This window comes from Ctenocephalides felis, unplaced genomic scaffold (assembly GCF_003426905.1).
Source record: "Ctenocephalides felis isolate EL2017-DRISC unplaced genomic scaffold, ASM342690v1 CF-g0.4_SCAFFOLD_01170, whole genome shotgun sequence".
Classification (NCBI taxonomy): domain Eukaryota; kingdom Metazoa; phylum Arthropoda; class Insecta; order Siphonaptera; family Pulicidae; genus Ctenocephalides; species Ctenocephalides felis.
This window is the reverse complement of record NW_020537324.1, coordinates 39,301,055-39,323,739: the sequence shown is the minus strand read 5'-3', so window position 1 is coordinate 39,323,739 and position 22,685 is coordinate 39,301,055. Positions and strand designations below refer to the sequence as shown.

The 22,685-nt window shown below is 31.6% G+C and overlaps 1 protein-coding gene across 1 annotated transcript in view; it reads right to left on the bottom strand.

Moving 5' to 3' along the window:
- The window catches only part of LOC113367214 (protein shuttle craft-like), a 127,719-nt gene that overhangs the window by 30,463 nt on the left and 74,571 nt on the right, over positions 1-22,685 (bottom strand). The window contains exons 7-9 of the mRNA XM_026608843.1: positions 20,432-20,631; positions 10,514-10,744; positions 10,269-10,444 (exon numbers count right to left, since the gene is read on the bottom strand). Coding sequence (XP_026464628.1) covers positions 10,269-10,444; positions 10,514-10,744; positions 20,432-20,631 — 607 coding nt within the window. The remainder of the gene's footprint in view (positions 1-10,268; positions 10,445-10,513; positions 10,745-20,431; positions 20,632-22,685) is intronic.

Here is a 22,685-nt window from a genome sequence, read left to right as displayed (position 1 = left end):
ATTCCGCTACACTGTTGTTCCGCATGACTTTCAGCTTTTGTTTTAGATCATTCGATAAGTTGTTGAATACAGTTTTATCCCTAGGATTACGTGATCTTTGCCATATTTTCCTTGCTCGTCTTTTTTTCCTTATTAATATTTTAATTTCCATTGGGATATTAGATGTTGTATTGCTATATGTTATATGTGGAGTTGCATTTTGTACAGATTTTTTCAGAGTATTTATATAAAAATTTAAGTTATTCTCTATATCTGCTTCAGATTTCAATCTTACTTTAAGGTCTAATTTAGCATCGATTTCTTCTCTAAAAGAGTTCCAGTTTGTTTTACTATTAAAAAGACCATTAATTTTTTTCACTCTTATTACTGTGGTGCTAATTGTTGCTATAATAGGTGTATGATCTGATGACAAATCTGAATTATCTTCTATGTTTGTGTATAAATCAGAAATACCATTTATTATATAAAAATCTAGAAGGTCAGGGTGTTTGTTTCTATCCGTAGGCCAATAAGTAGGTTTTCCAGTCGATAAGAATAAATAAAAAAATTATTTAAAAGCAATTGTGCCAACTGCTTACCTTTAGGAGTGGTAAGTCTAGAGCCCCATAATGTATTTTTGCTATTAAAATCACCACCCACTACAAATCTATGTCCTAATGTATCAAAGAATTTTTCATAATCATCTGTTTTCATCCTGTGACGTGGAGGACCATATACAGAAGAAACAATGATATCGTAAGGAAATGTATTAATGCAAATTGTAGATGCTTGCAAGTAATTTTCTTGAAAATTTGTTAGTGAGTAGTGTGAAATGCTGTTTTTAATCAATATACCAGATCCAGCGTGTGCAGTATTGTCTGGATGATTAGTATTATAGAAGGAATAGAAAGGAATCTTGAAATGTAGATTACTTGTTAAATGCGTTTCACTGATTAGCATCACATCAATCATATGTTGTTGTAAAAATATTAATAATTCATTTTTATGGTTTAGAACACCATTTGCATTCCATTGAGCAATCCGAAGAAACTTGGCCATTAATTTTTAACTAATTTGGATAACATGTTCATGACTAACCTGTTTTGCTCCATTAGTTGTTTGAACATGTCTTTAAAATCACTAATTAATGTGATAAGAGCAACGGTTACCTGTGACTGATCGTTTTCGTTATTTCGTTGTAACTTTAATACTTCTGAGTAGCTTCATGGTCACTGTAAGAATTAGCTAATGGACGTCTGGTTTCTTCTGTTTTCGATGTTTTAACTCTATCCGTGGTTCGTCTTCCTTCTTGAAAGTAGTAATTATGTTGTTTGTAATAATCCTTGTAAAAAAGACAACCTTTGTAGTTTGCCGGATGAGCACCACCACATAGAATACATGTTGCTGGAGATGATCTTTCTTTCTTACATACGGAAGTATTATGAGGACCACCGCATTTAACGCAGGCAAAAGGTCTGTTGCAATAATTTTTGGAATGTCCATACATTTGACATTTAGTACATTGTATAACACCTTTGTTTTTACGTGGCGGTTCCACCACAATCACATGATTAAGCAATTTTTTTAGTTTATATATTTCGCCATTGTTTTCTGCAGGTTCTAAATCAACAAAAAACATGTTTAAGGGCAATTTGGTTTTGTGTTGTTTCACATTAATTATACACCTTACTTTAAAATTAAGTTTCTCTAATTCATTTTTTATTTCATTGGTGTCATATGTATGGTGTATATTTTTAATCACAACTCTATAAGACCGTTCCTGGTTTATCTGATAAGTGTGATATACTACATTTTTCTTTTTAAAAAACTTGATTACTGCCCTATATTGGTCCGGTAAATTAGTGTTTATTCTAATTATATCATTCGGCATAGATTTAAGTATATAATCATTTTCATCCATGATTTTATTTAAATCACTTCTCATATCCGGAAAGTCTGTAATGCCGTACACAAATATTGGTGGAGGTCTTTGTATTTTAGTGGTGGACGTTGTGATGTTTTTATCCGTTTGATTTACGGCATTGGAATTTGATGTTTCAGTTGTCAAATTTAATATGTCAAATCTATTTGAAACTTTTATTGGATTTTCAAGTGAATTGTTTGATGATGTGCGCCTACGCTTAAAAGTTTTACTTGAACTTACTACTTGCCATGAGACAGACGGCATAGGCGTTGCTTCGATATCTTCAGTATCAATATTCATCTTAGGATGTTCGGTTATTTGATTGTGTGTTTCCTTTTTCGATTCTGAAGAAGCTGCTGTACCCCCAATCATGGGGGCACATGAACTTTAGTTTAGCCTTTCAGTAAATTAATCTTAGAGCAATAATTACTCAATTTGTAGTAATTTTTTAATTTATTAAAAACTCGGTTGTGTCAAACTGAAAGTACAAAATGTGTAAAAATAATACAACATTTAAATTCAATTCACTTTTGCTCGATATGACCACCTTTTGCTTTGACTATGGTTTTACATTTTATGCATTTCGGTGAAATTGGGATTTATAGTGCTCAACATGAGCTTTAAAATGAGTGCTGTTACAAGTTTTTTTCCATGTGAAATGAGTGAGCAATCATGCAAATAAGAAGCATATACGATGTTTTTTTCGCCATTTCCACCAGAATTAAAGTAATTCGCATCCCATCTAGAATTCACTTCATTATAGACATCTTGATGGATTCTAGCAAATTCACTACTTTAGTAGAAACTATTTTCAAAAAACTCACGATTTTATGAAAACTTTTTTTTTCCGATTTTTTTTTAAATCGAACTTATTTTCATTATACCTCAAAAAGAAAAAAAGATACGTATAAAAGCATATAGATAAAAATCAAAGAGATCTTTCTGGCTTATTATTGTTTTTTATTATTTTTCTTTCACACAAAAATTGACGGAGATACGATTATTTAAAGAGTGCGCGGCTGCGCAATCAGAGTCTCTCCCAGGCCCTTTAACACTTCGCCGTTTCAAAATGAGAGGAGTTACGAAAAACATTATGATGAAAAAAGTTGTAGGTATATTACAAATTGTGATAGGATCGAAACCCGAAAACTAATAGCATTTTTATCGATTGTGGCCAGCATGGATATATAAATTATTACAGGTAAATAATTTTTGCTTCTCAATTTTATATAAAACCTTTTTTAGTTACTTTTCTTTACTCTTTACACTGGTACATAATCCATTCTTTTAAAATTTTTCTAAAAAATCTGTAATAACATTGTCTTTGACAGAACAAACCTGATGATGGAACGTATCTAGTTCCGAAACGTTATTATTAAACATCTTCAAAAAAAAACAAATTGTTTTTTATTATTGGAGATACTATTCGGAAAAGAAACAATCAGTATATTGAAAAAATCCAGGACTTATCTATTGTATATATATATATATATATATATATATATATATATATATATATATATATATATATATATATATATAAGTTCTTGGGGGGCGATACACCAAAGAATAAAAAGCGAAGATTTCTAAATTAATCTTTAATTCCAAACGTTTCGACATTCAATTTAATGTCATCATCAGTGGATCTAAAAAGAGTATAAAAAATTAGTATAACTAGGTAATTATATTATATGTGTATTGGTATAGAAACTATAAATATAAGAGAAAAATTAACAAAACAGCAGCACTTAACAACAAACAAAATATAAAAGATAGAAAAGGTAATAGAAACTAGATATCAAATAGATAAAAAAAAAGAATATATGAATAAATATATAAGTACACATATACATATATACATATAAACTTACGTATATATATATATATATATATATATATATATATATATATATTGTATGATTCTGAATTTGATGTTGACATATGTATTAACAAAGTCTAATAATCGGGCATAACATCAATAAAAAACATGAATTTCTTTCAAAAATTTATTTTAAATCCATACGTTTCGGCTATAATCCTAGCCTTCATTCAGTGGAAACTAAAAATAAAATTAAAAACTAAAACAATTGAATTGGAGTGAAAAGAAAAAAATAAAATAGTAATTAGTACTTACAATTAGTTGATCTTAGTGTTAAATTGGAAAATTTTAATAATCCATGGTATTAAAATATGGTAATGCACTACACTATGTATTATAAATATTAACTTGAAATTACACAATATTTTCACAAAATACTGATTTGAAAAAATCACAAATGGATAGTGTGTTATTCGTAGACTGATTGAAGATGACGTAGAATTTTACGTCGAAAAGTATGGATAAATAAAGATGTTTTGAAAAAAATCTTTACTTTACTTTTTTTTACTTGATGTTACGCCCTCCAAGAAATCTATCATACATTTCAACATCAAATTTAAACATTTTCAACATATAATATCCTGGGCTGAAAATAGGACTTTTGCACTCTACGATCCAGTTCTCTGAATGTACAAGTTGAACTTCTCACTTCCTCTCTTTCAAGACTGTTTCTATTGGTTTTCACTAGTTTTACTTAGTTTATTGTTAGTTATCACTACTCTTGTTTACTATCTCTTTTTGCACTTAGTCTACCTTTATTTTGTACTTACTTAATTACATGTTCTCTTGTGTTAAGAACCTTGTATCCTAATTTTTGGTTCTTTCATTGCTATAATATCTTCACTTTTAAATTTTATTTTACTTACTTACTAATTCTGTAATCCTTATGTAACACTTTTTTGTCAGTAATTTCTTTTTCATTTTCAATTTACACGGTTCTTCCCCTTTCCCCTTTTTTCACTGTTTACTAATTTTATTTTTCAATTGCGTTTTCTCCATTATGAACCCTAAACAATTTCAATGTTCTAATAATTACACCTCTAATTACTCCTTCTTCTCTTTTATAAAAAAACACTACGGTTTCTACATTTTATCTCAGTTCAAATTACTCTCCAAATTAAACAAGAAACTAATAACAAATACCAATAAGCATATATTTTTATTACGTTGCAGGAAAGAAAGTATCATTCCAAATTTCTACCGGCTTAAATTAGAAAAATTCTCGCACCTTAACAATAGCCTCAATAACAAATTTAGTTCCTTAAGCTTACATATCATTTCTCTAGAAATCAAAAATTGTATCTGCAACATACAAAATTTAAAACTTTCTATTAATAAGATAAATAACTGGTTACTCAATACAGTAGAGTCGGAAATCCTGGAAAGTTTTTATGAGTTCGAATCGATTCGCTATAGGAACTTTTGCGTTAATCAAAAAATATCTTATAAAAACAAATTTGAAAAGCTTTTGCAATCCAAAATAAACTCCTCCGAAATCATTTTAAGTGAATCAGTCATTAACAAATGGTTAAAAAACCTTTCCAATGTAACTATCCCAGACAGTTTTTTATACATCTTTGCCTTGGGGCCAAATTTTGCTTTCCCCAATTCATGTTACAACATCAACTTCATTAAAATTCTAAGTCGCTTAGAAGCAGGTCTTTATAATATTAAAAACACAGACCTAAGAATGAATACAAAGGCTACCTTTTGCAAAAACTTTATTTCCGCTATTAAATCCTTTAACTCAAAGAAAAATATAGAGTACAAAGACATCCTGAGAGATATTAGAGATTGCAAAACCTTTTTAAAAAATAATCCTGATTTGTTAGTAACTAGAGCCGATAAAGGTAACGTCACAGTTATTGTAGATAGACACACATATTTGGAAAAAGTCTCAAGATTAGTATCCGATACCAATACTTACTCTCCAATTATTTCTGATCCGACAGAACGCATTAACCGTTCTCTTCACAAATTAATCAACAACCTAGTGTCCCATAAACAAATTTCAAAAGACCTCTCATCCACTTTAAAAAATTTACATCCCTATAATCCCAAACTTTATGGCCTCCCTAAAATTCACAAACAAGACGTTCCTTTCAGACCCATAGTCGCTGACATAAATTCTCCTCTGTCCAAATTCTCAAAATTTCTAAGTAATATACTCTCCATCATAACTGTCCAATCCCCTCATTTCATAAAAAATTCCTTTGAATTTGTAAATAAATTAAATAATATAGTCTTACCCCACGAAACCCTATTAGTGAGTCTAGATGTTGTTTCCCTTTTCACCAACGTCCCCTTACAATTAATGTTAGATGCTATAACAGCTAGATGGGATGAAATCTCTTACCATACTACATTTTCATTACATTGGTTTTTAGAATCGATCAAATTCATAATCACGAACACATATTTTGAATTCAATGACCATTTTTATCTTCAAATTTTTGGCACTCCCATGAGCTCTTCTATATCCCCTGCCCTAGCCGAATTATCTTTACAACATTTAGAAACTAGAGTCTTTAATTCCATCAACATAGACATTTATTTTTATTACAGATATGTTGATGACATTATCACTTGTATACCTCCTCAAAATTTTGACTTATTGCTTCATTCTTTCAATTCGTTTAACAAACACATTCAGTTCACTTTTGAAAAAGAACAAAATAACTCTATCAGCTTCTTGGATGTCAAAATCAGACAACCGCATTATCACTAACTGGTACCAAAAACCTACTTGGTCAGGTAGGTACTTAAATTTTCACTCTTACCACCCCTCTAACATGAAAATAGGTACTATCATTAATCTTGTAGACCATGCTATCCTCCTTTCTAACGAACAATTTTGGACCTCAAATTTAGATTTAATTTTCAAAACCCTTACACAAAATTCCTATCCCCCACATCTTATAAAATCCGTCACAAACAATAGACTCACTTTTTTAAAAAACAAAATAACTAACCCCAACCTAAGTTTAATTTCCACAAAAGATAATAATTTTGAAGGTACCATTTGCCTTCCTTACATCAAAGAACTTTATCCGATGTGGAAAAAACTTTTTTACAACGCAAATCTCCGTTTAGTATGCAACATCGATCTAACTCTTAACTCCCTCTTCTCAAATTTAAAGCCGCGCACTAGTTTAGAACGAGTATCCAATGTGGTCTATAAAATATCTTGCAATGACTGTGATTCCATCTATATTGGCGAAACAGGACAGAACCTTATCAAACGTTTGAAACAACACGATAATAATTCAAAAAAACAAAAATCAAGGGCAAACAATGATCACAGAACATTTAAAACTAAATAACCATACTTTCAATTTTTATGACGCAAAGGTTCTTCATCACGAATCGAAAGTCTCACAAAGGCGCTTTTCAGAATCGGCCTATATTTTCTTGAATCGAAATTATTGTTTCGCTTCATTTGCGAAAATTACCAATTTGTTCTAAATAATGTTTCCCAATTCATATCGAATACCTAACACCACGGTTGCACAACACTATCACGCACACTTGCTTAGCGCGCCAAGACGTTCGGTCAAAAACCAGCACATGTGTTTGTTTTTTCTAAAATTTTGACTTCACATCTCGGACACTTACAAACATATTATTCTGTTTGGCACTGGCCTCGGATACAAGTGTATTACGTATAATATCTTATTTATTAATCACTTTTTATCTTTTATTCTTTTTATTAAAAAAAGAAATTACTGACAGTTAGTGCTTGTCTATAATTATTAATTTTTACAAGTTATATTAATATGTGTTAGTGATAATATAAATAATTCAAGTAAGTAATGTTTTTTGCAATTCTCTTTAGTTAAAACTTTTCTTTTTACTATTGCTTATGTATATTCAAATTGTAACGTTACTTTCTGTTTTTTAAATTGTAGAACCACTGAAGATGACGTAGAATTTTACGTCGAAACGTATGGATAAATAAAGATGTTTTGAAAAAAATCTTTACTTTACTTTTTTTTACTTGATGTTACGCCCTCCAAGAAATCTATCATACATTTCAACATCAAATTTAAACATTTTCAACATATATATATATATATATATATATATACCAGCATACCCAGCCTCGCGCTGCGACGGCCCTTATTAAAATCCACCTGATTGAAATTTAAATCCGTATATAATAAAAATAATATAATATAAAAAATAAAAACGTATTGAAATTTGAATATAATGGATCAATACTATTGATTAAAGTGTTTTTTTTTTTATTTTAACTTAAATAATAAATAAAATGTAATAATTAAAGATTTGAATAAATGAGTACATTACAAAATTTATAATGAATAACCAAGTGACTTTTATAAATTTGTTATATCCTATTTGGTATTACGTTCTATTTACCTTGCTAATATTTTAACATGTTCTATGATGATGTATTTAGGAATGGTTTCATAGATCACATACTATTGGGAACTTGCTATAAGCCCTTAATATTTTCTTTGAAATTTTTCCATAAATTTATGATTAGACACTCATCGATTTCAATGAATTTTTTTTTTAAGTTTGATTTTTGGCGCTTTTATTAATTTTTATCAATTTTTGTACTGTAAAATAATGGATGATTATTTATTAAAATTGTAATATTTATACTATAATTTTATATGTATACTATCTATTTTGGTATCGCAATTAATTTTTTTTATATTTCTAATTTGAAATCAAGTGAAACATTAATATATTAGATATTTTTTCATAAATATCCGATTTATGACATTGTTTTCAATTCTTTTTAATTTATTTTGAATTAGCAAATGTCAAAACATATATATAAAATATGCAATAAAATCATATTGTCTAAAAATAATATGTCATTTTATAAATAGTATTTATTACTTTGATGCTTGATATGGGTATGAATTTGTAATAAAATATTCTTTCTGACAAATAGTTAAAAACCTTCAAAAAAATTTCAAAATTATTTGACATTTCATACTTCAAAAATTAATTAAATCGCATCATAGTGTTTTTTTATTGTAATTTTGTGTCAATAAAATATTGTATATATGTTTCAACTAAGAAATATCTCTAATTAAATGACCTTATATCTAAATATTATATATTTTTAATAAATTATTAATTATTTTATGTCATCAATTAATAAATTGTGTAATTGTTAAATTAATAAGTTTGGCTAAATCAACACACGAATATTGTAGAAATAAATAATTTTATACATTTTAATTTTGTTTTTCATATTTTTTAATTAATGAATAAATTAGATTTTAGTCTAAATCAACGTAGTATCTTTATCTAAATATACAATTTTTTATACAAATATTTGATTTTTTACATTTGCATTTAATTGAAAAATAGTGAATGTCAATTTCATATATCCAATATGGACTAAATTTATAAATGTCAAAATATTTCCTTCTTGGTTGAAAATTAATATAATATGATATTTATTTTACAATAATGTTTTGTATCTATAATTTGTTTGGCAATATTGCCTATAACATAACTTCGATTAATTGATTTATTTGTTTCTTATTGAAGTCGTTAATTTTTTTTTGAACTGTCAAAATTTTATTTATGATTAATTTAAAATTCAATATGCCGATTTTTTATTGTGATCTATAATGTTTTGATGAAGTTTTGGTATCCGAATTAATTTGGTAAGCTAATCAAATAAATATAAATTATAAATATTTTGTTTTCTACTAGTTGCAAAGAAATTTCTACTAACGAGGGAGATGCGGGCGATCCCATTGGGGGCCAAAAATTTGGTAATAAAAGGATCCATTAAATTCAAAATAGGTGTTAGAGACAATGAATTTGTCAATAAACCAATGTAGGGATAATGTGGTGTGAAGGCTGATTTCACTCCATCTGATAGTGATGGCATCTAGTATTAAGTCTAGTAGAACATTTTTGAATAAGGATATAACGTCTAGGCTAATTAGTTTATAATTATTGGGAATGGAAATGTTATTAAGAAGTTTGACAAGCTTAAAGAAATTTTTTATGTAATATGGGGATCGTTTTGTTATTGTTGTTAAGATGTTACTAATATACTTGGATAATTTGCCTATAAGGTAGGTTTGTTTTGTGTATTTTAGGAAGGCCGTATAATTTGTATAGTTGTATAATTTTGTATAGTTGTATAATTTACACCCATACTTTCCAAGATTATAGTAATTTTTACATATAATTTATTTAGTTTCAATTTTTATAGTTAATTTGATTACCACTGAATGATGGCTAAGATGCTAGCCGAAACGTATGGATTTTAAATAAATAAACTTTTAAAAAAACTCTCATACTATTTTTATTGATGTTACGCCCGAATTTAAACTCAAATTAAACATATATATCAACATCAAATTCAAGACTATTCAAATATATATATATATATATATATATATATATATATATGTGTGTTTGTGTGTGTGTGTTTAATGAAGTATAATTATAAATATAAATCACTTAGTACTTATTATTACTCACGTTTTTAAATTAACATTACGATTATTAAGAATGTCTTGAATGTCAATTGTAGCCCCTCTCTGCATTTCCGCCATTTTAGAAGCCAATAAGCTTGAAGCGATTCGTTGATAATCGCGCGACGTTTCTGAACATGTTCTGGTTGTGGAACGGAGTTTACATTGACATGAAACCAATACCTGTCAAAAATAACAACATAATATATTCAAATAAAATATACAACACTGTAAACAATATATTAAATTTACCTTTTCTTTGCAAGGTGTGTCTGGGCAAATACCTTCATGGCAAGGGCTACGACAAGGATGATTGCAAGAAGAACGAGGCGTAGCACATGGTTGACTACAGGTCTTCCCGTCTTGTAGACATGCACCTTTGTGACAGGGCAAGAGACATGAATGCTTACCACATGGTAATTCTTTTCCGCATGGACGGCCGCATGAAAAATCCTTTTGGTGGCAGGGGATAGTTTTGCGCATCTAGTGAAATAGTGGTTTTCAACAAAAGTATCTGGTATTTAAAAAAAAGTATAATGTATTTTAATAAAACAAACCAATGTCAGTTTAGAACACGGTATAATTATAACCATTATTAGATGACTAAAATCAATAAAAAACTATTCACTAGTCAGGGTTGCTTTAAAAATATTACTAAATCTAAATCATATCACAATTACCATGAGAAAGGGTTCGCGTCCTCCAATTTATTTAAATAACGTCCAGATTCCGAAACAGAATATAGTGAAATATCTTGGTCTCCATTTAGACTGCAGACTTACTTGGAAAAGCCACATAAAAACTAAAAAGCAGCAAATAATGATCAAAATGAAAGAATTTGATTGACTGCGTAAAAAGTCTAAGCTCTCTGTTGAAAATAAGTTGCTGCTATATAAATCAATCATTAAACCAATCTGGACCTATGGAATTGAGCTCTGGGGATGTGCTTACAAATCAAATATAGCCATAATGCAGAGAACTCAGTTAAAAATTTTACGTACAATATTTAATTCTCCGTGGTACGTTACAAATGAAACCAATTTAAGGAAAAATACAAACGTGAACTGGAATCACATTCAAACCCATCAATAGGCGACATTATCCAACCTGGCGTAAGAAGATTAAAACGTCAATGGCCTTTAGATTCAGTCTTAGATTAGATTCAATATATCATTATCTTTTTAATTGTTAAACTAAGAAGATCTCATTGGAGTTCTTCTTAGACATCGCTCTCAAATATTGTCAATTTAGCTTATAAAAATTCTTATGTATTTCTGATTGCTGAATAAAACAGAGTTAAAATAAAAAATAAAAAATCTAAATGCCGTCAATTATACCGTAAACACTAATCACATAGTGGTTGGGCTGGCTACTATCAGTAATAAATATTGAAGTGGACTGTAAGTAAATAATCGGAATCTGATGATAACCGTTCCAAATTTGATCATTACTGAATAAAACACTGCGGTTTGTATAGAATCTATAATCTATCTTCACACTATTAGAATTATAGAGATGATTAAATATATATGTTAACTGTCCCGTTGCATTATCTAGACTAACTTAAAATTATAACTGTCGACAGCGTACAGGAAATATTTAGGTATAAAAAAGAGCCCTTGTGTGAAGGATATAGACCAGAGGCTGCAATATTCTAAGAAATGCAAACGATACACGGCGCAAAGGCATCGTACATTTAAACTGTTAAACCGTCAGAATATATTCTGACCATATTGCGCCCCAAAAAATATTAAATTTATTTTTCATATTATTTTCTAGTTATTGTATTTATGTATAGTAATAGTAGTATCATGATACGACTTACAGATGCAATTTTAGAAACAAAGCAAAATAAATTCTATTTTAATCCTATATTTCTTAATTAATATAAGTAACAAGAATTTACCTAACCTAATTAATTACAATATAATTAAGTAAACAATAATTAATTAAAATCTCCATTTGGTTAATGGACATATTCTTGTTATTGGTCGAGCAGGTTACACATAACATCAACAGGATATTAGAGGAAACTCAAGGAAATAGTAGACAACCAAGAAAAGAGAAACTACTTCCTAGAAAAACAGGCGAGGCAAAGAAACATAGTCCGGAATCGAAGAACTGGAATCTCCATACGACAATTTAGACAAACATATGCTCAATTGGTTAGATCTACACTTATCAATCAAATTAGCAGATGCCGATCTACAAGTAGTTAGAAGGCTAGGAAAAAAGGGCGGTATTTTGCCTTGAGGCAAGTTACATGAAATTCCCGAATAATCGATTTAATCAATTAAAATAAATTAATTTATGAGTGATTAAAAGTATTCCGAGTGGTTTCATTATACATAATTGAAAACGAACGAACACTCTATCGTTATACCGTTTAACAAACGCGAAAAAAACTACACATTTTCTCAAACTTTGATGAATTTTTAAAATTAAACTACTTGTCGTAAGGCCGTAATATTTCAGTAAGTTCTATAAGAGCATGATATATATCGCCAAAAACAGTTCCATGAAAATCGACTTAATTTAAACAGTTAATTACAAGAAAACGGCTCGATAGATTTTCAACTAAAACTAATCAGTATCATTTCCAACTAATATCTATCGAACAGTTTTTGATTTTTTAAAATCGATTCAGTAGTATGAGCTTAAATGTGGACGAAAAATTTAATACTTTTTTTAAATTACAAACAAATGGCTCGGCCAATCGCTACACAAAACTGAGAAAAAATAATCCACATCAAAATACATCGATTGGCTTTTAGATTTTTGAAATCGGTTCAGGCGTTTTTGAGCAAACGTCGATGAAAGTTACAACTTTGACAAACGCCAAAAAAACGACACTAATTTTTGCAAACTTTGACGATTTTTTAAAATTAAACGACTTGTCGTAGGACCGTAATATTCTAGTATGATCTATAAGACTATGGTATCTACCGTCAAAAAAAAATTAACGAAAATCGTCGAAAAAAAATTTTTTATCACCTCATTACAAGAAAACGGCCGGGCCGATCTTTACCAAAAATTAATCAGGTCGATTCCCAACAAATATGTTTCGAACAGTTTTTGAATTTTCAAAATCTATTCAGAATTGCGGGCTAAAACGTGGACGAAAAATTTTTCACTTTTCCGCTATTTACAAAGAAACGGCTCGGCCGATCGTCGCATAAAACTTAGAAACGCTAGTCCTCATCGAGATACATCAAATGGTTTTTAAATTTTTTAAAACGTCGATTTACGGCAAAAAATCTGTTCACACACACACACACTTTTTCCAAGTTTGGTCTCATACGATTCAGAATGGCTTGAAACGTCGAGAAAACATAAAATTAGCAATTCGGGTTTTTTTATGAAAACAAACTTTTGGAAAGTTAAAAAAATTACAAATTTTGTTTTTTTCAAAACCAATTGTTTTGTCAACACAAGCAATTGAACGAAAAAATGCGGACACACAAAACACACACACACACATCCATTTTTTCTGAAGTATGCTAAAATGTTCAGAAACCTTCAAAACGTCGAAAAATGCAAAAAATTTCAATCGATTTTTGGACGATTACAATAACTTACGAGTCCATAACCGTTAGACCTGCCTTTCCAAAAATTTCAACAATTCTTCGTTTAATAAATACAAATGAAATGTTTTTTGTATTATACAAATTGGACGCTCCGTTCTCTCAAAAACTGAATTACAATTTTTGGATCTTTTTGCCCCGTATTTTCGAAACAGCTTGACCTGCATATGCCAAAAACTAATCAGAACGTTTCTTTAATCCAAATTCCAAAAATTTAATCAGTTATTCATCTTGTCAATACAAGTAAAATGTTTTTTGAATTTTTAAATTCGGACGCTCCGTTCTCTTAAAAACTGTGTTACCGTTTTTGACACTTTTTGCCCCGTATCTTCGGAACGGCTAGACTTGCCTCCGCTAAAAACTAATCAGCACGTCTCCTTATCAGTACGAACCGAATGTCGTAAAAAGTTATAATAGTTCTATCAGTTTTAATAAGTTACTTATAAGTCAGTGAGCTGAGTGAATCTCGCCTTTGGCTGCAGGTAAAATTTTTGTTAAAATGTTCCCCATCAGAGGGGACATAGTGTCAAATAATGAAGCTCTGTTGATACAATCAGTGCATCAAATATTTTGAACACAGCGCCATGCCCAGGTTTATCAGATGTAGCCCAAAATCCGCTAGCAAGCTCATGCGACGACGTAAATAATAAAAGAAAACCAATGGCTGAACTGTCAAAAATAATTTCAGAAAACGTCATTTTACAACGTAATGAGTCATTGAAGAGCCTTGAAATTCTGATAAATGACCTGCACATGATTGTCAAATCAAAGTCAAACATACATAAAGAGGTGAAGATAAAAACAGGCAACTTAGCGGCTTTAATTAAAAGATTTATTGATTTAGACAACCAAATGATAGAGGAAATAGGCCAAACCACGGAAGATACGGAAGTAATATTAGTAACAGCCCATATAGAAGAAAGTGTACGGCAGAGCACAAGCAAAGCCTTAAGTAACCGAAACTCTCAAAATATAAGAATTAGTCACGTTAATGAGAAAAATGGTTTGCCAAGACATCAGTCAATCATAGAAATATGTAACGAATCAAGGTAGATGAATGGCATAAAGTTCAGCCGAAGAAACAGAAAAAAAAGGAAGCAAGGGTACATCTGTCAGAACAGGACTCAAATCATAGAATTCTTCCCAAAAAAGTTAATTATTCCGAAATCTTACGTCGTATCAAACATGATGTACCTGATGACCAGGTAAATACGACAGTAGACAAAATAAATAAAACCAGAAATGGATACTTGTTGATAACCATATCCAAGGAAAGCGCGGACAAAGGCCAAGGACTACAAAAGATTATAGCAGGCGTGTTAAAGGATGAGGCCGAAGTTATATATAAAGGGCACCAAGAAATTATAGAAATGAGGGATATTGATGATGAAACCTCAAAAATTAAGCAATTAAGATTCGCAAGGCATACAGAGGCACCGAGATTGCTACAATAGCTCTACCAGCGGCAATTGTACACGATCTGCTCAGAGCAAGTAGCAAAATACGCATTGGATGGGTGAACTGTCGAATTAAAACCATCAAAAAACCAATCCGGTGCTTTAAATGCTGGCTATTCGGACATTATGGATCACAGTGCAAGAGCGAAGTGAATCGGACCAATCTATGCATTTGATGTGGACAAGAAGGTCATAAAATAGCCAACTGCATAAATGCAGCAAAATGTGCACTATGCGCTGAAAATGGAAACTCAGAAAATGTTGCACATCATGCCGGCACTCACAGATGTCTTCTATATAGAGAGGCCATGGAGAAAATAATGAACGCAAAACCATGAAAATAATGCAGTTAAACATGAATCATTGTAAGGCTGCACACGACTTGCTTATACAGACGGTAAGAAATATAAAAATTGATATTGCCCTCTTGTCAGAACCTTACAAACAACTAACTGATTGGCCATGGGAAACGGACAGTACCACGAAAGCTGTTATTTGGTCCTGTGGTAAATTTTGTTTCCAGAATGCTGTTAACAATAGCAACGTTGGATTTGTAGCAACACCATTAGATGGCATGCATTTATACAGCTGTTACGCTCCACCTAGTCTTTCTTTGACAGATTTTGTTGATTTCTTAGATCGTCTAGTAGAGGATGCCAAACGACACCACCCTGTAGCTATAGCCGGTGACTTCAACGCATGGGCGGTAGACTGGGGAAGTAGGAAGACTAATGCAAGAGGTAAAGCACTTCTAGAGGCCTTTAATGCACTTGATGTTTTACTAAATAGCGGTAATAAGCCAATCTTTGTCAAGGGCAGTGCAAGCTCAATAATAGACCTTACTTTTGTTAGCAATAGCCTAGTCAGAGGAAATTGCAATGGGAGGTTAGGTATCTACACTGCTAGTGACCACAATGCAATCACCTGGGAAATATCAACAAATAGAAACATTAAAAGACACGTGAAGATATCTAAAGCCATTGGGTGTAAAATAAAATCTTTTGAAGAAAGCGCCATGAGAGTTGCCTTAAATTGCAAACCTATAATTTCAGAACACGCAGATAAGCATACTAGAGAGCTGATGGAGAGAATAACCGAAGCCTGTGATATCAGTATGACTCGTAAGCATGGCATAAATCAAAGATAATCTGTGCATTGGTGGACTGAAGAAATCAGCTCTCTTCGTTAAGTGTGTCAAAAGAAAAGAAGAATCTCTCAGCGATGATATAGTCTCACAAATTCTGCACAACTGGTAGTGGAATACAGACATGCACGTAGGCAACTAAATAAAGCTACCAAAGAAAGTAATGTTAGGTGCTGGGAAAAACTTTTGGATGAAGTCGAGTCGAGGAAAATGGGTAAGGCCTTATAAGATTGTAATACCTTCACCAAGTTGCCCACGACTATTGAATAAAATAGTAACTACTTTGTTCCCACGACAACCTTATTTAAACTACCAGGTAATACACGTAGAACTGAATAATATTCCACCTATAACACTGCAAGGACTGATGGAAGCTTGTCATCGGGTTGGAAATAGTAAGGCACCGGGATTAGATGGAATTCCTAATATTGCCTTAAAAACATCAATTATGACATCACCGACAATGTTTCTTAATGCCTATAACAGATGTCTGAAAAAAGGGGTTTTTCGACGAAAATGGAAACAGCAAAGATTAGTGCTTCTTCCCAAAGGAAAAAAAAACACCAGATGAACCATCATCGTACCGTTCGATATGCATACTGGATACAGCGGGTAAATATTTTGAAAGAATAATTCACCAAAGAATAGAAGCAGTAGTTGATCCAATCCTAGCAGACAATCAGTATGGTTTTCGCAAAGGGCGATCAACTATCGATACGATAAACTTGGTAGTTAATACCGCCAAGAAAGCAATTGCTGGAACCTGATGGAAGGGGGATACGAAGAAGTACTGTCTTGTAGCTACATTGGATATAACAAATGCTTACAATTCTGCAAACTGGGATTGCATTATGAATGCACTCCGTGACAAGAACGTGTCAGCATACCTCTGCAATATAGTCGCAAGCTACTTTACAGACAGAATTCTAATGTACGATTCACGCGATGGTACAGAAGAATATATGATGGCCTTTTGAGACTTGAGATTCCAGAAGGTGTGAAACTAGTAGCATATGCAGACGATGTTTCCATAGTAGTTATCTCCAAACAAATTGATGAGATCGTAAGTCTATTTAATATAACATTTAGAAAAAGTAATCGCTGGATGGGAACAATAAACCTCCAATTGGCGTAATGGTTGATGCTCGATTGAATTTCAATCAACAGGTGGAACACGTTAGTCCTAAGGCGTCAATAGTTAGGACGAGACCTTCTCGACTGATGCCTAATGTTGGAGGCCCTAAACAAACCAGAAGAATATTACTATCGTCAGTGGTTACTTCGGTGCTGTCATATGGTATCTCCATATGGGCTGATGCTCTCAAATCTCAAAAATCGAGAATGGCAGGACCTATACATCGTCTAAGTGCTTCAAGAATTGCTTGCGCATTTCGCACAATATCGGAGGAAGCAGTGAGCGTCATTTCAGGAACTCTGCCTCTCTTAGTCTTAGCAGAGGAAAGATGGACAATTTACTATAGAAGACATCAACAACTGAGTGCTGAAAAGTTGATGGCAGCAACTGTGGGATGTCGCAGTGAAGGGCAGATGGACGATTCGTCTCATGCCTAACATCAAAGTCTGGATAAGTCGCAAGCATGGAGAAGTAAATTATTATACTACGCAAATGCTATCTGGGCACGGCTGTTTTCGAGCCTACCTACATCGCTTCAAGCACGATAGCTCGCCGGATTGCCCATGTTGTTTGGGCGAAATCGAAGATGCTGAGCATGTGTTCTACGTGTGCCCGCGATTTGGTGCTCTACGGGACGATGTGGAAGAAACATTGAGACAAAGCATCACCCCAAGTAATGATTTGCGAGAGAGGTGCTAATTGACCTGCGCTCTATGGAAAGAGAAAGGACAAATGGGACTTCGCCCATTTAAAAGATGAGTATAAAATCAAGTGAAGCATTATAACATTCTAGATCCTCCGCCCACAAAGTAATGACTAACGGCGGTTTCCGTGGGGACCAGAGGCAAGGGCAAAGCGGAGGTTTTAGTCGGTATTATACCAGGCGGTATTGAGTCCGACATACCCAGACAGAACACCACTCTGGGATGCATAAAGGCATTTCCTTCGCTATACAAAAAAAACTTTTAAAGTTGGTCCAAATCATCAATAACTTTAAATGTTTGAAATCTATAGACGTCAGGTATGCTATTGGGTGTCACTCACGCATTTTCATTCACTGCCTCAATAGTGTGACCACAATTACGCCGTTATTATATAATTGTCAATTTCTCGAAAAATATGTTTTATCAAACAAGACCACGCCGACTACAATTGGGTTATAACTCATGATATCAATAGCTCGAAACGTATTTAGAAATTATTTTTTAACAATAGTTTTCTTATTTTGAGACCAGTTAATGGAGCGTTTTGGATCTGATTTTTTTTACTGTGCTCTGATTTGCATAAAATTTAGGAACTAGGTTCATCTTATAATTATGATAAAAAAATGTTTCATAAAGTTTTTCGAAAAATCAAATACTTTTCAAGTTACTGGCTACCAAAAATTCATATATTTTTAACGCTTTTCTTCGTTTTTTCGCAAATATCTCCAAAAATATACATTTCTACAAAATGTCATTTAATAAAGAAAATTATATCAATTAAAATCTTAATAATTTTGTGTTTTATAAAGTGTTCTAGGAACAATATTGAGCTAGATATGAAAGATCAAAGTCGTTTTTTTTTTCATTCAAAATTTAACCGTTGTATCCAAAGCCATCTAACGGCAAGGTGTTACATTTTATACATTCCAGTGAAATGGTGTTTCATAGTGTTCAAAATAAACTTTGAAATGAGTGCTGTTACAAGTTCTTTGAGTGCAAAATGAGTGAGCTATCATGCAAATAAGAGGCATATACATTTTTTTTTTCATTTAAATCATACGGTTTCATGTTCAATTAAAAGGCTATTTCGGGCTTATTATTGTTTTCTGTTATTCTTTTCATGCAAAAATTGACAGACTCATTATTATTTTAAAAGTGCTAGCTGCGCAATCAGAGTCTCTCTCGAGCCCTTTAACCATTCGCCCTTTCAAAATAAGTAAAGCTACGCAAAAATTCATGATAAAAAGAAGTTGTAGCCCTTTCAATTACGTTCCAAATGATGCATTACGAATTGTGATCGAGTCAAAATTAAAGGAGTTATGACCCAAAAACTCATAATATTTTTGTCTAATTTTGCCTATATTTAGAGCAAAGTGTAAGTACGCAGTATTGTTGACCAAAACTGTCTATGATAAATTCTGATTTCTCATTCTATAATTGAATAATTTTTAAATATGTAATAATTAACTATTTTTATTTAGGAGTAGTTTTAAGGGATGAAAAAATTATAGATGTGGTAATTATTTTTGAGAATTTGTAATAACAGAATTTCAAATAAATTTTTAAACAATTTTTCATGAAGGAGTTGTGTTTTTAAGAGTCAAAAAAGGGTTGAAAATTTGAAAATTAAGATAAAGAGGATAAAATATAAATTACCATATACTTAAATCTTTATGTGTCATACCAAAATATATTTTTAAGTATTTTTTCAACTCAAAGATAGTTCGCAAGGGTTGTAAAGTTTTCAAGGGATTAAAAATGATTTTATTGTAAGGTAAATGTATTAGAACATACTTTACAATTTCACCTTCTAATATTAAACACGTTTTCTAGCGATAAAATGGCTCAATGTCAGTTTATTCATAAAGGAACCTTGGCGGGTAGCGGTGACATTACCACCACCCCCCCCCCCCCGGGGGAGTGGTGGCGGAGTGCAAATTGTTTTCACTTTTGAACTTAAAGGTAATATTAGCGTATTTCCAAAATTACCTGCAAATCGGAGCACAATAAAAAAATCCTGATTTTTTCCTCTCCGTTTACTGCACTAGTACTTTTACCTTAATTTTTAACATTTTCAAAAAATAAAATATTATAGATTAAAACCGAAAATAATATCTTTATTAACTATCTTAAAACTTAACCTTACCTCATGTTTACCAAAACACCACTTGGAACATAGAACGGTACATGGTGGACATTCGGCTTCACTATGACATGTATGAAGAACGGGATGACTACATGAGTGTTGTCTTGAGCAAACTTGATCACAAGTTGGTTTGCGGGCGCCACATGGAATGGGTGGATACCTTATGCTGTAGCCACATTCACATGTCAGCTCATCAAAACCTAGTGTAGTAATAATTATTAGACCGTAAGTAAATCGAAAATCATATTATGGGGGCAAAGAATTGCACAAAATAATTCAAAATATAAATGCAGCTTCAAAAATCTTGAAGAATATAAGCAAACCCAAATTCTTTCTAAAATCCCGAAGGAATGGTTTATGTTGACACCTGAACATCCAATTTGCTAACTTAATGCTTTTTCGTTTCGCCATCCGTTTGATACAATTTAAAGTTATGCTTAAATATTTGCTATATTATATAAAACATAATTAATGGAAATTTATATACACATCAAAGTTCCGAATATTCGGCATGCTCCAGAGACCGAATACCGAATCTTCGGCAACTAATAGGCAGGTTTTTGGCGCCTAAGCTCGTTTGTATTAATGTAATTACTATCAGTAATTGTTTTATTACTAACGTGCTACATCTTTAATCAAGTTTTATGTCTAGTCTTGCAACCATTATTCGGCTACTACTCTTCGTTATTTGTAATATTTGGCACCATTTATACTATTCGGACAAATACCGAATACTTGAATACCTCATGTGATAGGGAAATAAATGGCAAAATCAAGAAAAAAGCGATTCTTTATAGGCTTATTTTCAATTGGAAACATATTTTGATCTTTATTTTTAATTGAAAATGGACATAGCGCGACCCGTTGTCAGATTGCAAGAGCGGGGATTCGAACGCGCAACCCTGTCCATACAAAGTGAACGCGTTAACGACCTTCGTCACGACAAACCGTTGGAAATACTTATAGTACAGCAAACGGAGCGTTTTGGGTCTGATTTTTTTTTACTTTGCTCCGAATTGCATGAAATTTTAGACTTAAGTTCATCTTAACCTCAAGTTCAAAAGTGAAAACAGTTCAGGTTCCACCACCACCCCCTTAGGGGAATGACACCTGTTCTTAATTGTGTAATTACATTTACCAAAATAACGTCGGAAATCGATAGAAGAAAAAAATAGTTTTTCAAAAAACTAATACTTTTCAAGTTACTGACCACTAAAAATTCATATATTTTTCGCGTTTTTCTTCGTTTTTTTGCAAATATCTCCTAAAATATACATTTTAATGAAAATCATGTAATGAACAAAATAATGTCAATAAAAAATCTTAATAAATCGGTATTTCATAAAGTGTTCTAGGAATAATATTAAGCGATATTTGAAAGAGCAAAGTCGTTTTTTATTCCGATCAAGATTTAATTGTTGTATTTAAAGCCATCTAGTGGCGAGGTTCTACATTTTATGCATTTCGGTGAAATTGGGTTTTATAGTGTTCAAAATAAGCTTTAAAATGAGTGCTGTTACAAGTTTTTTGCGTGTAAAATGAAACATAAAAAAATGCAAATAAGAAGCATATACAATTCGGAACACAGTAAAAAAATTCAGAGGTTAAACCCTTTTTTTCCTTTCCGTTTACTGCACTATTAGATTGAATTTAATGAATGGCCATACTGTATTGATACAATATATGCGTGTAACCATTGAATGATTCATGTTAAATAATATAATATTAATTCATATTAAATAATATAATATTAATAATGATTCATAATTAAATAATATAAAATTGTAACAATAAAGTATCTTGTGAATATTCAGAAAAAGCTTTCACGTGTCCGTCAATAATGTTAAAAGTCGATAAAGTTTTAATTATATATATATATATATATATACAATAACGAAATCATTTTTTCATATCATATTACATAAACTAAACACTTACAAAGACAGATCAATCGCGAGCTGTTTATCGCAGAAAAGATGAAACGCCAACAATGCTGTCGATGAGCGACGGCTGCGGCGCCTTTGATTTTACCTATTCGGTATTTGTTAGAATAGTAAGTTACTATTCGGTTTTCGGCCAAATATTAAAAAAGGTGCCGAATATGCCGAATACGGAATAATAACCGAATATTCGATGCAAGCCTAATTATAAGAAGACTCAATTTTTTATACTAAAGCCCGGTGCACACGACGCCAGTATTTCTTGTAACAGGATTTCTGTCGTAACAGGATTTCTGGCGAGCAAGAATTTTGCG